Source organism: Passer domesticus, chromosome 14 (genome assembly GCF_036417665.1).
Source record: "Passer domesticus isolate bPasDom1 chromosome 14, bPasDom1.hap1, whole genome shotgun sequence".
Lineage (NCBI taxonomy): Eukaryota > Metazoa > Chordata > Aves > Passeriformes > Passeridae > Passer > Passer domesticus.
The window spans coordinates 13,318,800-13,334,611 of NC_087487.1; the positions used below are offsets into that span (position 1 = coordinate 13,318,800).

The 15,812-nt window shown below is 46.6% G+C and overlaps 1 protein-coding gene and 1 long non-coding RNA gene across 3 annotated transcripts in view; one reads left to right on the plus strand and one right to left on the minus strand.

The window, feature by feature from the left end:
* Positions 1–15,812, plus strand: part of NTRK3 (neurotrophic receptor tyrosine kinase 3) — a 216,149-nt gene that overhangs the window by 183,998 nt on the left and 16,339 nt on the right. For both annotated transcript variants that reach the window (XM_064389097.1, XM_064389098.1), the window contains one exon: positions 14,707–14,865. In XM_064389097.1, coding sequence (XP_064245167.1) covers positions 14,707–14,865 — 159 coding nt within the window. The remainder of the gene's footprint in view (positions 1–14,706; positions 14,866–15,812) is intronic.
* The window catches only part of LOC135280814 (uncharacterized), a 67,489-nt gene that overhangs the window by 12,847 nt on the left and 38,830 nt on the right, over positions 1–15,812 (minus strand). Inside the window, exon 3 of the long non-coding RNA XR_010347639.1 lies at positions 26–107. This is a non-coding gene — a long non-coding RNA (uncharacterized LOC135280814). The remainder of the gene's footprint in view (positions 1–25; positions 108–15,812) is intronic.

Below are 15,812 nucleotides of genomic sequence, written 5' to 3' on the forward strand. Positions count from 1 at the left end.
ACAGCATTGGGAAACAGGTACGTACCTTAGGAATACGTAGGGAGTCTGTGAGCTGAGACATTTGAGGTATTGGTTCACAGAGGGTGAATTCTGGGAGTCCTCAGTGGCTGGAAAATGAAAAGAAGGAAGCAGGTAGAATCCTTGCAGCCACCTCTGCTTGGTTTGCTCCAGATCAGTAGAACCAGGAAAGATAACTGCTCCTCCTCTTGTTTATGAGAATTGCTTAAATCTGGGGATGGGGACCCACTAACCATCACCAGGTTTGTGGGTCACACTTCACCAGCTTGCCATCAGCAGAGCACTGCATCCCCACCACACCCTTAAAAACTCCTTTGAAAAATTACTTCATTAGGAGTAAAAAGATCTGGAAAGGATTCCCTGGATCATCAAATCCAATCCCCTGTTGCATCAATCACATCAGATTTATCTTTTTCATAATCAAGCACCACTATTAACTGTGCTCCTAAGGGGAAGAAGACAGTCCCAGAATCTCATTGCTTTAAATCGTAGCTGCCCCTGATTTCCAGTCTATGCTTAGTCATGGCCCATTTGTTAAACAGCAGGTACCTGGCGTAGAAACAAGAAATTCAACACAGTTTTGTTAAAGTAACCACCCAGAAATCCTCACCACAAAAAAATGCTGAGGTTGCAGAAGAGAACGTGCAAGGTCAGGTGATGATAATGGGAAAGCCTGAGCTCAGCCTTGCCTCTGCCTTGTAGAGCAGACTTCACATCATCGCCTGAGTGATCCAGGTGAGGAACAAGGCAAAAGTACTCTCAGCACAAAGGAACCTTTTTGCTATTCTTCACCATCATATTCATTGTGTAACCCTCTGTCTCTCTTGCCAGGTATAACTAACGCTGAGCTAAACATTTGGCTATTTTTTTCCTTTTGCTGACAGGCTTTTCCCTGCCATTTATAGCTTCACTGTACAAGCCATTACCTGAGCAGCATTTTTGAGAAGTCAGGGAGTTCACAGAATCATGGGATTGTTTGGATTGAAAGGGACATTAAAGACATCCAGTCCCCCTCCCCTGCCTTGGGCAGGGACACCTTCCACTGGACCAGGTTGCTCAAAGCCTCATCCAGCCTGGTCTTGAACACCTACAAGGGTGGAGTTTCATTGTCCTGTTTTGCAGATTAGGAAAGGAATTCCAGAGTTATCAGTCATACCAACCCATGGTGCTTCAAGGGCAACTTTCCCCCTCCAAAATGCCCCTGCTTTGTCCAGTGCAGTCTGATTGACTCCAAACCATGCAGGTGCTACCCAGGCAGAGGAAGGTGGCTAGTGCAGCAGCCTGCAGTGAACACTGCATGCCATGAAAATGATGGCATGCTCTAAGCCCATAATTTGTCCAGATAGTTCACCTTAATACACAATGGATAATAATACAATAAATGGACAGAGGGGGGAAACTGGTGAGTACAGGCTCAAGTGTAAAAACTCAGTGTAACCCACGAGGTGTGATGACCCAGCCCAGCTGTGACCTGATGGCACATGGTGCTTAGCTGAGGCCACTGCTGCACAGTGGCCAGAGTGACTAAGGAGGAGGGCTCCTTTGCCAGAACCAGGTTTGGAACTAGGACACTGCAATCCCGTGTTTGCTTATTTAACTTGGCAGGTATTCAAGTGAAACAGGCACAGAGGAGAGGTATCAGAGCTGATCTCAGTACCCACGTGTGGGATTTTAAGGTTCTATTTCAGTGCTCATGCTTGGAAAAGAAATGCAAGCAGACCCTCTCACCCTCCTTTTTCTTTTTTTTAAAGCACTATTTAAATGTCATAATAATCATATAGTGCCCACCTTAATGTGCTGAACAAATTAAAATATTTTATTAGTCCATAATCTGAAAATCATTACTGTGCTTACCATAAAAAACTGCAGGTCTTCAGAGAGAATGATGTCAGTGGGTCTGAAATGAATGCAAATATATTTTGTTGCCATGCAGGGGTCAGATAGAGAGCCCCCAGCCTCAGGGCAGCAGGCTGTTAGCAGGGGAGGGAATGAAATGCATCTCACAGTGGGGAGGGAGAAAATGGATCTCTTGGCTGATTTTCCTGGAGGGTGAATGCCTGGGCCTGTGCCTGGCTGGTTGGGATGGTTTCAGAGGAAAGCATTGGTGCCATTCCCACCCACCTTGCAGGGAGGGTAAGGAAGGACTCCAGACAGCTCATCCCAGCATGGCTGAGCTGCTCAGAACCTCTGGCTCCATCCTGCTTCCACTGACAGCACAGGTGCCTGTTCCTCTCAGGCATCCACATGCCCCTGGTGCCCCCTTCCTTCTGCAGATGATTCTGGATGTGTCTCTCCAAGTAACTGCTGCCCAGCAGGCAAGACACAGCTGCAACCAGCCCCAAGGAAGCATCCTGCTCCCACTGCCTCTGGCAGCTGGCTCCCAGAAAGCCCAGGTGACAAGGCAGTCCCTGCTTGGGCCAGGTGACACTGGACACTCCCAGAGCAGTGGCTCCTGAGTCCCTTGTCCTGCACAGAGCCAGTGGGCTTCTGCTGGTTATTCCTCACCGCCTTGGGTGAGTGTCAGATGGTTCAAAGATTAATTACCATTAAACTGGCTGTATTTCCATCTCTGCAGAAGGCTGCGGTGGAAAAGACAGGAGTACTGGGATCATTTACCCTGGTATTGCACAGCAGATTACCCTGTACTTACGAGGTCACCAGTTACTGTGTAATTAGACCTCCAACGCAGGGAAGTCTGTGAGAGGCTTCCACACCTCTCTTCCTCCTGGTGCCAGAGAAGCAGAGGGATGGCATCAAAGTGCAGGCTGAAGCCTCATTAGGTGCATTTAAAGCTGTTAAATAGTTTAAAATTCAAGCTGGGGGAGGTGCAATCAGAGGGTAGCAAGGCCACCTGTACTTGTCAGAGAAAGGGAGCAAGAAAACCCTAGAGCAGTTTGTCTAGGAAATTCAGGAAAGCCAAAACAGAAAGGAGGGCTGTGAGGGAGATCCATGTGCCAGGCAGCTGAAAGGCAAAAGGCTTTTGCTCTTCACGTGTCACCAGGGACAGCTTTGCCAGTGGTGAAAGGCTCTGCTGAGGCAGAGACCCTGTCCATGTCCCTGACTGTACCACGGGGTGGTGTCCATGGAGCCATAGAGGATGCTGCAGTGGATCAGGACAATGCCTCTTGCTCCAGATTGCTCTCCTCCATTTCTCACTGCACCCAAATCAAACACCTACTCACAGAGCATTTGGAAGAATGACAAACGCCTTTGATTATCAAGCACAAATTCCAGCAGCAGCTCATTGCATCTCTTGAGTGGCTAATAAAGCAGCAAGCCCATTCTGATCAATATACAGCAAGCAGTGCTGTAAAGTGAGATTGTGCCCACCCCAGGCCATGTTGCATTTTGTCTTTTTAAACCATGTCCTCTTCAAGCCAAGCACAGTCTCTTTTCAATGGCAGCTCCCTAGAATTTCTGGCTTTCAGTGAGCCAGTGAAACAAATGCTGTTCTGAAACCCTCCATGTAAAGAACCCAAGTTAAAGAGCAAAATGTGTGTATCTGCAGTAATCATTAGTCTAAATACTCTTTTATTACATAGTCACATGTCTCCAATTCATCCCCACAAAGAGCTTCCATACAGTCAACAGCTTCTGAAGAGGTGAGGCAGAAACAAAGACAGTGTGAAGCCATTGATTACTGAGGATAGAAAGGGCTGTATGTAAATAATTTGTCTGAAGGATGAGCAGAGTGGGGAGATGTGCTACCTGATTGCAAATATTTACAAAGTTGTGAGCTTGAAGGTTAGAAAATGTTGAGAGAAGTATATAGAAGTTGGCACAGGGATAATGCGGTGAGGATGAGTGGGGAAAATCAGTGTGGCAAGCAGGAAATTTCCATCATGTAGGCAAGATTTTTTCATGATTTCCTGGGGGAGGCTGTGGATTGTTCACTGGGTTATATGGATTGGCACCCATCAATACCTTACAAATCCTTTAGGGCCTGTTCTCACAAAGGAAAGGGAGAAGAATGAAATTTAATGGGGTTATTTTTTCAGCTCTACTCTCCCCCTGTAAAGCATTTTCCTAGGCAGATGTGTGTTGTTGTGGGGGCATGGCACACACACTCCCCTAACGCTCCTGGACTAGAGTGGATTATCCAGAGGAGCAAAAGCAGCCACAGCTTTAAGCCCAGCATCTGTAGTCACGTTTATCCTTGAAGTAAGTGCTCCAGCAGTGACATAATTGAGGGCTGTCCTGTCTGCTCAGCATATGTCTGCAGGGGTCATCCATCCTTTCTGACACTGCAGAACATTAGCGGTTTTTAGACTCACTTTCTCCTTCCGTCCTTCCTCTTGTGGCTAACCCTAATGGAGAGCTGGTGGCTAGAGACTCTTCTAGGAAAACTGGCCTGTTTGGAGGGCTGACTGTCTTGGAGCAGTCCTGTCTTAGGGCAAAACCAGTCAGATGTGTCCTGCTGGGTGCTGGGTTTGTGCAATGGCCCCAGCGGGGCTGGTTGGAGTGGAGGTCTGACTGGCTGCAGGGAGGGGAGCAGAAGGCAACTGGTGATATCTGTTATGGCCACTTAGTGCTCAAGGGCTCTAATGGCATCTGGGAACAAGGTTCCTGTGTTTGTGGGTTTGCTTATTTATTTATGCTCCTGGCTAAATAAAGTAGGGAGGAAGAATTTTAACACAGCGGTTGAAATGCATGGGACTGCAGCAGCTCTGTCCTACTCAAGGGCATCCAGACAGCTTGATAGAGAATGGAGGGAACTTCAATGCACAGAAAGTCTTAACTGGAAAAATAGAGAAGAGAATGCAAAGCTTGATTCCTTCAAATTTTTAAAATTTTGTTTGTTTTCCAGCAGAATCCTGCAGCCCAACCCCAAACTCACCATCTGCACATGTCACCATTTTGGCTTTTGCTGGTTTTATTTCTTCCCCTTCCTGGTGCCACTGCTGCTCCTCCATGACAGCAGTGTTGAGACAGGTGCTGTCACTGTCTTCTGCGGTTCCTGTGCCTTTTGAGGTGTTGTCACCATCTGCAGCCTCTCCCCTGCTTGCCACACGAGCTTTGGGCAGGGATGCTTGAGGCAGGCACATAAAGGAGATGTCCATGGCAACTTCCCCTAGTTTAGGTCTCAGGAAGTTTAGCCAAGAACATCCCCATCCCCAGTGTGTCCCTGCAGTGCTGTGACTGATGGCGGGTGGGGGGTGCAGGCTGGGGTTTGCCCTGCTGTGAAATGCAGTTTCATTCAGCAGTGCCAGGGCTGGCACAGCTTTCCCACCGGCGCTGATGGGTTTAATCACATCATTAGTAGGTGTGACACTGCAGCCTCCGATGATGAGCTCTTTATTCTAACACAGCTTTCTGCGTGTTTATCTGAGATGCCATCTGTGCCTGCACTGCCTTCATTAGGAGAGAAAGTCTATGTATCTTCTGACGTTGGTCTGTATTTCTGTGATGTTTCCCTGCTGAGCAACCACTGTTCAACTAGAGGGTGAGAACCCATACCTGAAGGAAAGCAATAATACCCAAAATGCCTAAACGGGCCAAATAGACCATTAGGAAGTGCACTGTTTGGAGGAATCCTCAACTGGTACACAAAACTGGCTACAAGAAATGATCCAGCTATTTTATTCCTGAAAGATTTTCATCTTGGTAGAACAGTTATGCCCCATGCTTAATCTAAAGTGCTGTAAGTTTTCAGGCAGGCAAAGAACAGTTTTTAATTTTTAAAATACTTTCTATTTTTGTACCTCCATACCATGCTTGTACGTAGATGTTTTTGGGTTGCTTGTCTAGGTTTTAGATACAAAATCATTAAGATTTGTGGGTGCAGATCTGAGTGTCTCGCCTTCCCCCTTAAAAACTCCACAGTATGTGTTGTATATATTATTAGCTGTATGCTATTTATGCAGCTATATATTTTTGTAGCTCTCCATTGATCAACAGAGTGGCAGCATGATGTGCTCATGGTGTTCTACTGCTCTTGACAAGATTCACAAAACACAAACCAGGCAGGAGCTGCCACATCACAATCTAGCTACACGTAAAAAAAAGGGAATGCTTCCATAGAGAGGTGGCATGCCCTGGCTTGTATCAGTTTTCTGTCTGCATGCTGCCAGGCCGATGCTCAGCGAATCTGACATTAACAAGAAATAGATTTCCAAACAATCTCGTCTAATGAATTTTGAATATTATCATGATTAATGCTAAGGCAGTTGAACTGATTATCCAGTATCCAGAAGTAATGGAGCCTTATCTACATCTTGTGTAGTGCTCAGTCAGGAATGGCTTTGGCTGCAGACAAAGACAAGTGTTGTTGGTTACCCAGAGGGGAGGCACTGGCAGGACAGAGGGAGAGACACGATGGAAGGGAGATGATGAGATACACATCTGAAAACATTTCAGCATGGAGTGATCACACATGCAGGTTCTTTATTGCTGCTATTTCCTAAGCTACATTTTCTCAGGCCATTTTCAGACTTGGCTTTTATACCACCAGGTTAAGATTTATTGGGCAAATATTTTTCCTCCTTCCCAAAGCCAGAAACTGGTTGATTTTCATTCTCTGCATTGCTAAAAGAACAGAATCCTGATGGATGTGTTTCTTGCATCATGATGGTTTAACTTGACTTCTATCCGATTAGCTTTTGAGCTATTAAACAACTTTTGTGTAGCATTACCAGGGAAATGATAATGCAGATCATTCATGGACAGCTTCTGTTGGCACAAGCAGTCTTTGCAGATTCCAATCCCCTTTAAAGCTGGACCCAGCAGGGAGCTGCATTGTCTCATGGGTATCACATGTCTCTGAGCAGGCCTGTTCTAAGAAAGTGTGTTCTGATGGAAGGGTCTCCAGCCTTGTGGAGACAACTGGTAAATCTGTAAGGTGCCTGTCAAACTAGCTGGAGGCTGTAGTTTGAATAGATTTAGTGGCATTCCCAGCCTCTGCTGTTATCTGGGCAGTGACCATAAAAAAGGTAGCTGTTGACTGGCTGTGATGTGTGCCCATCATGTTGTGTCTGTGATGCAGAGGACTTCAGAGGCCACCTCTGGCACACACAGGTCCACAGCTGCCCCGTGCCCACCCACAGCTGAGCAGGGAACTGCAGGATCTCATGGGGACCTGACCAGAGAATGCTTCCCCAGCACTACCACTTTGCTCTCAGTTCTCAGCGTGGGCCTCTGTCATTCTGGGCCACCAGAAGCTCTCAGTAGGTGGCCCAGGGAATAAGTTTGGTCATCTCTCCTCCACCTGGGAAGGCTCTGGCAGCATCATTAGGAGAAGGGTTTAGAACCTGCTAGGAGCTGGTGGTGCTCTTGCTGACCTCTTTACTACAGGTTTCACAAACTACAGCTCCTCTGCTCCCACAACAGCTGAACAAGGCATGGGTGGGGTTTCCCACAGTTCATATCCTGGTGTTGGAGATCATGGCTTCTGGAGATTTTACTCAGATGAACATGGAACTGGCCATTCCTGTGCAGGCTGATTGTGCAGCTGTTTCCAAGCAGTGAGTGCAGCTGCTTTGATTGTTGGGAAGAAAAGGTGAAGAGCGAGTTGTAGTAAGGTGAACACCAAGCAGATTATTGGCAAACATAATTAAAAATATATGTGCATTTTCTCCTCTGTTTCCCTTGTCTTAACCATCTTCTGCATTACCTCTGGCATTTTTAGACAATAGGTAATATGGCTGAGAGGACTCTTGGGCACAGGCAGCTCTTGGAGCAGCAGTGATTTATCTCAGACCATTTTGAGGTAGAAGAATTTACCTCTAGCTACAGCCACCCCTCCATGTCTGCCCTCCCTCATTTGCATAAGTAATTGGCAGCTTGTTAATGGCTCATTAGGAATGCTGAAAACCGTGGGATTAAAACACACTCAGTGGAGCAGAGATGAGGGGTAGAGGGGGAAAGGTTGCTGTCCCTGCTTGCAAATTACACTGCTTGATTCAATGTGATTTGGAATTACAGGTCATAAAGCAACTAGATTGTTAAATGAAGTAAGGAAAAACAATGTCAATGGCAGGTTTTATTTTTAGACTCATGTTTAAACACAGTATGTGCATCTAGGGGGAACAAACAGTCCCTTGCCAAACAGTCCTACTGACAGCAGGAAGCTCTCACCCCTTTCTCGGTTTCACATTATCCCTGCCTGGTCAGTGTTTCCTGCTCCTGAACAAGTCCATCTGGCTCCTTACATCACCTCGTGGCAGGGACATTTGGTTCCTTTTCCCATGTTCTCTCTGGGTAAATCCAACCTTCTCACCTCTAGCAGCAGGCAACCAGCATGTCTCTTTCCTTGGGCACGACTGGGACAGCCAGCACAGCTCCGTGCAGGTAGGAGAAACAGCCCCAGGTTGCTTTGTGCATTCTGTACATCTCAAAAATCCCTAGAAAACTGCTGTGAGATGTCTTTGGTTGCTGGCGTGCAGGGAGGCAGGCAGCCAGCCTTTTGCTGTGGCACTGCCAGAGCTGCAATGCAGGAGGTGCTTGGTGTAGCCAGTGAGAATTGTGAGGATCACATCTGCTGCTCCTGGAGAGTGGAGTGTGCTGAGGACACAGCCAAGTAAGTTGAAAAGTTTGATGCAAGATTTTTTGTTGTTTGGTGACTGTTTAATCTCCCCTTCAGCACTGGCTGTGACAGCAGTGACTGCAAAGACACAGAGGTGAAGGCAAGGACAGGGCTGTGATGGCTTTTGAGTCACTTAGCGGAGGCTCAGCCCGTGGGCTGGTGCAGCACACAATGCCTTTCCATCAGGAGAACACCTTGGGGATTTTTGGAGGCCTGGGTGATTCTGGCAATGGTGCAGTCTCAGATATAGCTAGGACCTTTCTTCCTGGATAAGCTGAAATGAAATTACAGATGAAGCACTTGGGAATCACATCCAGTCATAATTTGCAGTTAAATTCAGCAACCTCTGATCTAAACTGGGGTACTTAAGAGCCTACTAAAGTGACAGTTGAAACTATGAAGTGGGGACAGCTAAGGTTCAGCAAAGCTCAGCTCTGTCTGGCATGTCAGAGTTAATCCCTCTGCTTTGTAAAAGGTGCCCAGGAATCTGTCAGGACTCACAGAGGCAAAATACTGGCACATCTGAAGAATTTCTCAGTGCAGCTGGATCCAGGCTGAAGGCAAGGAAGGAGTGTCTCCTGCTGGATCCCCAGCCAGCAGCATGTGCTGCTCTTTGCATCACCCTGAGAAGTCATCTCCTTGTGCCCCAACCTGAACTGACAAACATTGACTCACAAAGGCACAATCTACAGCAGTTTTGTTTGTTGTTCTCCAAGAGCTCAACTTAGCCAAACAGAGCAGCTTTTCCTCCTTCTTGCTTTCATTGCTTTTTTTTTTTTTTTTGCCCTTACATCCTCTTAGATGACCCTGAGAGCCACCTGTGGCTCTTATTCATACAAGGCTGTCCAGAGCTGATGAATTAACAACACATCCTGCCTGCAGCAGGAATCAGCATGTCCTGATGGGGACTTACAGCTGCCTGCTGGGGACTGCTCAGAGCTGGATCGCCCAGCTCCTAGAGCTGAGCTCTAAAGGACATAAGATTTGGTGTGGTCCCGGCTGGGATGGCATCCAGGCCTGCAAGGAAAGATCCCAGGTCACCCCTACCTACAGCAGCAGGAACAGAGTTGGCAATCAGAGAATGTGTGTCTTATCACTAGGTTGAGTGGAATTTCCTGGAGAGGAATGGTGCCAAGGTCTCCACTACTGCTATGTGATTCTGTACAAACTCAAATGTCTCTGCTTCCCGCACAAAAATGGGAAGTTCAAATAATCCTGCGAGATACAAAGACACCTACAGTGGTTCTTGTGATCTTCCCGAGGCAGGAGCAGAATCTCCATCAAGTGTGCCAGAAGCAGGAGGAAAGGTGTCAAATGACCTTGGAAAGCAAATGTCAAATGACCAGGGAAAAGAAAAGTGCTGGGTTTTTTTTGTTTTTGTGGTTTGTTTCTTTGTTTTGTTTGGGTTGGGTTGGTTTGGTTTTTATTTCAACATTGCAAAGGAAACAGCTCAAAAAGAAAAATAAGACACAGACTAAGAGCATGCTGGAGACAAATCCCATTCTGAGCTGACATCCATGGAGGTGCCTTCCAGTTGTGGGTGTAGAAAAGACGGCTCAGTAGTTCCCCTTTGAATGCTGCTTTGGACTACAGTCCTGATATGTGAGCTGGGAAGGGGGAAAACAGTGCTTCCTACCAAAAGCTGCCTTTAATGTGCCAGTATCTGTATTCCCACCAGTCCTAAATTTGCATGAGGGTTTTTCAGCCCTACTCTGGTTTTGATTTCCAGGTTATCTCTGCTGGTGGCCCAGACTGTGGATTTATTGCACAGTCTTTGCTGAACACTGCTGCTCCACTACCTGCTGCTGTACTGTCAGACTCACCAGGGGATAACATGTCATCTTTTCCTTTCCTAATCAGCTGGATGTCATTCAGAAAGCTGGGACAAGGAGAACTTTTCCCCCAGACACCAGCCTTCCTTGGTAGCAGACAAACCTCAAGCCTTATAATACTACTTGTACATAGCACTTATATAGCTTTACATCCTCAAAGTGCTGTACTAGCATTAAGTAATTATCTCTCTCCCTAATGGCCATTAATGCTGGCCTTTCATGAACCTCCCCCAGCTCCCTGAGGTTCATATCTAATCCAGCAATAAGCTGCTCAGAGGGAGGGGCTGGATATCTTGCAAGTCCAAGGGCTTGGATGTGTAATGAGGCTTCAGAGCAGGGGCCAGGTGCCCTGGAGTATCAGAAACACAGGGCTGTGGATCAGGTTGTGCCCTTGGGAGCATCCACTAGAAGGGGTTGGAATCGAGTAGGTGATACTGTGATCTTGAAATGGAGAGGAAGAAAACTTTGGCTGCTCAGAAGATGTGCACTGATTGCTCTATTTATTACCAGGATAGCATTGTGAACAGAAAGAGCAGAGCAGTGGGAATAACGTGTCAGTGTGGGCATGGGGAGTTGATCTAGGGAGAGAAAGTTAGCTAAAAATGTCAAACAAAGCTAGACAGCCATGGCAATGGGATAAAGAGGCCAGTCTGCAGATCTGTGAAGCATTAAAATAACAAGGCAAAAGGGCAAGCTTGGCAGCATCATAGGATTTAAAGAGAGGAGCAGAAGAGGATTTACTTGTCTTATTTGCTTGCAAGCAGAGCCCTCTTCCAGGCTATGGAGTATATCCAGGGGAGATGTAATGCCACTGTTTCAGGACATTTTACCCCTGGGGAAGGTGAGGCTACCTGTTAGCAGGGCTCTCCCTACCCTGGCTCCCAAATGGAGAAGACTGTCAGAAGTTGACATGGCTGTTTCAGAGAAGTGCCAGAAAGTAGCATGCTCTTAACAAACACCAGTCCTGCATGGTCACTTATTTCTGAAGCCTGCTAGACCCAGCTCTCAGCAAGCAGAGGCTGAAATAAACTTTCACCTTCTCCCTAAAGGCATGGTAATGATTCTTGCCAAAGCCAAGGCTGCGCCTTGTAAGCTGGTTTTGCAAAAGAAGAAAACAGCACCCATTTTTTCAGCCTGATTTAATAGCATCATTTTGGTTTTATGCTTCTGGCAATGGCTGGTCCTGTAAAACAAGTGTGTAGCTGAGGGAATCACGTGCCACTCTACAGTGGCAGAACACAGCTCACAATCACTACATGTTATGCAAAGGATTTCTGTCACCCTGGACACACTCTGCTTCCTGTGGCATCACTAGCACAATCCCTCTGTGCTCTGCTGTAAATTATTTTGCTACATCATCAAATAACAGGGTATGGCTGACTGCAGGCCAGGAGGACTCGGTGTTCACTTACTGCACAGCTTTGGAGCAGGGCCTTCTCCTGCCTTCCTGCATCTGTTTTCTCATCTGTGAAATGGGAATTTTAATCCTAATCAGTTTGCAAGGGGAGCAGTAAGGGATAGTAAAGGCAATCCTTTAAAGTGTAATAGTCAGCCTTATGTGCTGGGTTAGACATTGGAGTGGGTTTATGGTAGAGTTTAATTGATGCCTGTTCTGCTTATGGCTGGTAAGTGCAAGGCTTAATCTTTGCTCTCAAAAATGTGGCACCCTGTTTGAGATGCAAAGGATGCCTCTGCAAGGAACACCTCATCTCTAAGGATAGCTGGGCCAGGTTTTGGGACCCACACATTTCTGGGCATTGCTTGTTTGAATTTTCTTCCCCAAATTAATTTGATTATTAATTATTATGAGATCAATTTGTAGGAAAAGCTGTGTCTCACGTGGCTGGGAGGAATGCTTTGGCTGTTCCTAACCTTCAACCTATGAGCTAAGCCAAGGTTGTGTTGTCACATCCTTGGGACAACTCTTGACTGTGTATGTCATTTTGCTGGCAGATCTTCACCAGGGTGTGTCTAGAGGAGACCAAAGATCTTGACTTTATTTTAGCTTATTAGAACTGAGATGACACTACTGGCTTCTCTGCTCTGTTTCCAGGGCCAGATCCTTGAGTGGTGTAAATCAGGGCCCTCCCTTTCGAGCAGTGCTGCTGTGATACTGTCTGTGTAAGCTGTGACCTAGTTCACACATTCTGAACTGCTCTAAGACCCCTTCAAAAGGGAGTTAACTGTGCTCAGTGTGTTGTACTACCTGTAATCACAAATGATCCTGCAAGGTTCAGGATATTGCAAACGTAGAGAGCTTTTCAGCAAGTAATCATTTTGAGATTGCTGGAAAACTGAAGAGTTAGTGCTGCTTAAAGGAGAATAAAATAAGCATTAGCACAAAACAGTTTTTGCAACAATCAAGTTTGATGTATGTCCTGTTCTGCTTATAACGTTTCCTCAGAGCCCTTTGCAAGAAGGGGAAGCAACCTGTAAAAGCTGGGAATGTAGGGAAGAGCTAAATTTGCAGCCAGGGTTTTGAAGGAACAAACAAAGAAAAGCATATTTCCATTTTCATTACAGCAAAACATTCTTGGGAGTTCAGAGCACCAAGCTGAGAACACACCAGCCAAGCCACCTCAAAACAGGAGGTGTGGAGCTGCAAAGAGCTTTTTATCCTCAAGCATCTGCACTTAGAAAAGAAAGATCTTCCTTAGACTTTAAAAAATCCTCTTTTTTGAGGGAGAGTCTGTTTCAGAGTAAGGGAAAGGGCTGGTCTGCAGCCCTCTGAGTACAACTCTGCAAGCCTGAATCTAAATTCTGCCAAACCCAGAGAAATTTGAACCCCTCCATGCAGAAAGCCAGCAGAGCATCCTACCCCTTTCACACCCCATTCCAACACACCTCCCTCTTGCTTCCAAGCACTGCAATGTCCCTGTACTGATCCTTCCCCACACTAGTTCTGCTTTAATCAGTCAAAGAAACCTGTGGAAAAACTGGCAGCTCAGAGGAGAGCTTTTGTTTGTAGAAGAAATGTTTTAGTCCGAGCGAGCACAACAATCTCATTACTTGGAACAGGCACACATGCTGGAATCCTAGACAGCAGACACTGTCTCCCCTCATCCTTTGTAGGACCAGAAAGATTTCTGCCTGTTTGATTCAGCTGCAGTGCTACAAAGTTATTAGCATTGCTTTTTTGGTGTCCCTAATGAGACAAGCATCTTCCAAGCAGCTCCACAAAAGCACTTTTCTCATCGCTGCTAAAGCCTCGGACACTTTACCCTCAGCAGAAAAAAGTGTGGAGATTTGCAGCCCTGCTGCTTCCAGCACTGGTTGGATGTAGCAATTAGCTGTCTCCCCACAGATCGAGCTTCTTGTGCAGAAAGACAGCACAGAGAAAAACTTGTTCTGCTCAAAGAAACTTGTTTAGGAATCTCTAGTGAATCTGAAGGTAAATCTATCTTCTTTGGAACTGTTTGCATGTATCCTGCACGCCTCCTGTGTGCCTGCTGGATTCATGTGCCTTACAGGAGGGCTGACTCTTACCTTTCCCTGGCTTGGCATACCCCAGTTTTATACACCCAGTTCCAAACTCTCCAAAGGGGCTGGCTTTCCCTGCTCCATTAAGTGATGGGCATATCCCTGCCTGTAAGAACCTGTTCTTTACCTACACACCACCTTTTGCAGTGTGGTCCTGCAGTCATTTACATATGGAAAGCAGTATCTGAAAAGGCCTGTAGCACAGTTTTGTGAGTGCAAAAGCTTTCATGCAATTAGGTGATGCACAGATGCCTGTGCACGGCTTTTAGAGAACCATTCTGGAGAGGGACAGCCCTCATGCTGTATCTCTGGTGGGTGCTTCAGAGTACTGAGGCCCTGAAATGCTTTGCTGACCACTCTTGCTCTGTGTCCAGGTTCACCAGACTGTGGGGCTGGAGTGTGTTCTTGGCATTTTGCATTTGATTGCCTTACCAGCCCATTTTGGGTGGAGAGGATGTAATTCATCTTGATACATTTCACTCCCTGTGCATATTGTTAACCAGGTGGGATTGGTGGGTAAACCCATGAGTGGGGGGGGGGGGGGGGGTAAAGGAGCCAACCCAGCTTTTTGGAACAGCTCCTTGGTGCTGTAGTTCACAGGGAGGCCCTGATTTTGTGCACGTCATGTCAGGGCTGACATGACAAGGGCTGCTCAGGCACTGGAACAGGTTCCACTGGGAAGTGCTCACAGCTCCAAGCCTGGCACAGCTCAAGGAGCATTTGGACAATGCTCTCAGGCACGTTTGTGTGATTATTGGGGTGTCCTGCACAAGACCAGGAGCTTGATCTAATTCTATGAGCCCTTCCTCAGGACTGTCACCACTGAGATTTCCCTGTGCTTTTGTCCTCACCCAGGTTGGAGGACACACCATGCTGCCTATCCGCTGGATGCCTCCGGAGAGCATCATGTACAGGAAATTCACCACAGAGAGTGATGTCTGGAGCTTCGGGGTGATCCTCTGGGAGATTTTCACATATGGGAAGCAGCCCTGGTTCCAGCTCTCAAACACAGAGGTACAACAGTGCTGAGACACCTCAGCTGAAAACTATATTTTTTTGCTGTCTCTCCTTTCTGGGTTGTTTGCAAAGAAATTTGTATGTGGATGGTCCCCTCCTTGGCACTCCCATGGTGAAGCCATAGGATAAGTGTCATTATCTCAGTTTAAGAGCTGGGAAAACTGAGGCCTGCAGGAATCAAAGAGCTCTGCCAAAGCCATGTACTGGCTAATCCTCAGCCCCTCGCTGCTAAGTTCCTGACGTATCTTTCATATCTTATAAACTCTTGGGGTGCTGCCAGAACTGGGGATGCCCAAATTACTGCTGGTATCTAAGTCATGCCTTGAATTTCCCTGGTTTCTCCTTTTGCAGCTAAAGCTCACTGCAGGCTCCAGTTTGTAAGAAATTGTTTTTAGCCTGACATATCTCATGTGGCACATTTCCTTGGGGCTTTTGCCATTGGGATATCTATAATATGGTTTGCTGAGGGTGGAACCCATGGAGCTTGTTTGCCCTTGTTATTTATTTGACTAGCAAAAGTTGCAGCCCACCAGTACAGGGCTGCCCTGTAAAAATGTTGAGGGAAGGCTGGCTGGGATTAGCAGGGTGTCACTGCTGAGGTTTGAGGCACATCAGCAGAAATGCATTGGAAAATTTTTGCTTGGAATAGCAGGAGGTATTATAGAAGAGGAAAAAGATGCTTTGACATAGCAGTGTGTGGGAACCTTGAACATTTTTATCCTACTGTGTATCTAATGGATTTCAGAAATTTCACCTTTTGTAATGAAAAATGTGCATTTTCTGCTTTCTGGATACAGATCCCTTAATTAAGTGAGTTGCAGAGATGGCAAATCCAAGGTGTTGCTTTACAGCTCTAATACTTGCCCATTCGTGTGCTCAATGGGGCCTGACTGTACATCCCAAAGTAGCACACGCAAACATTTTAGAGGCACAAACAATGGAAT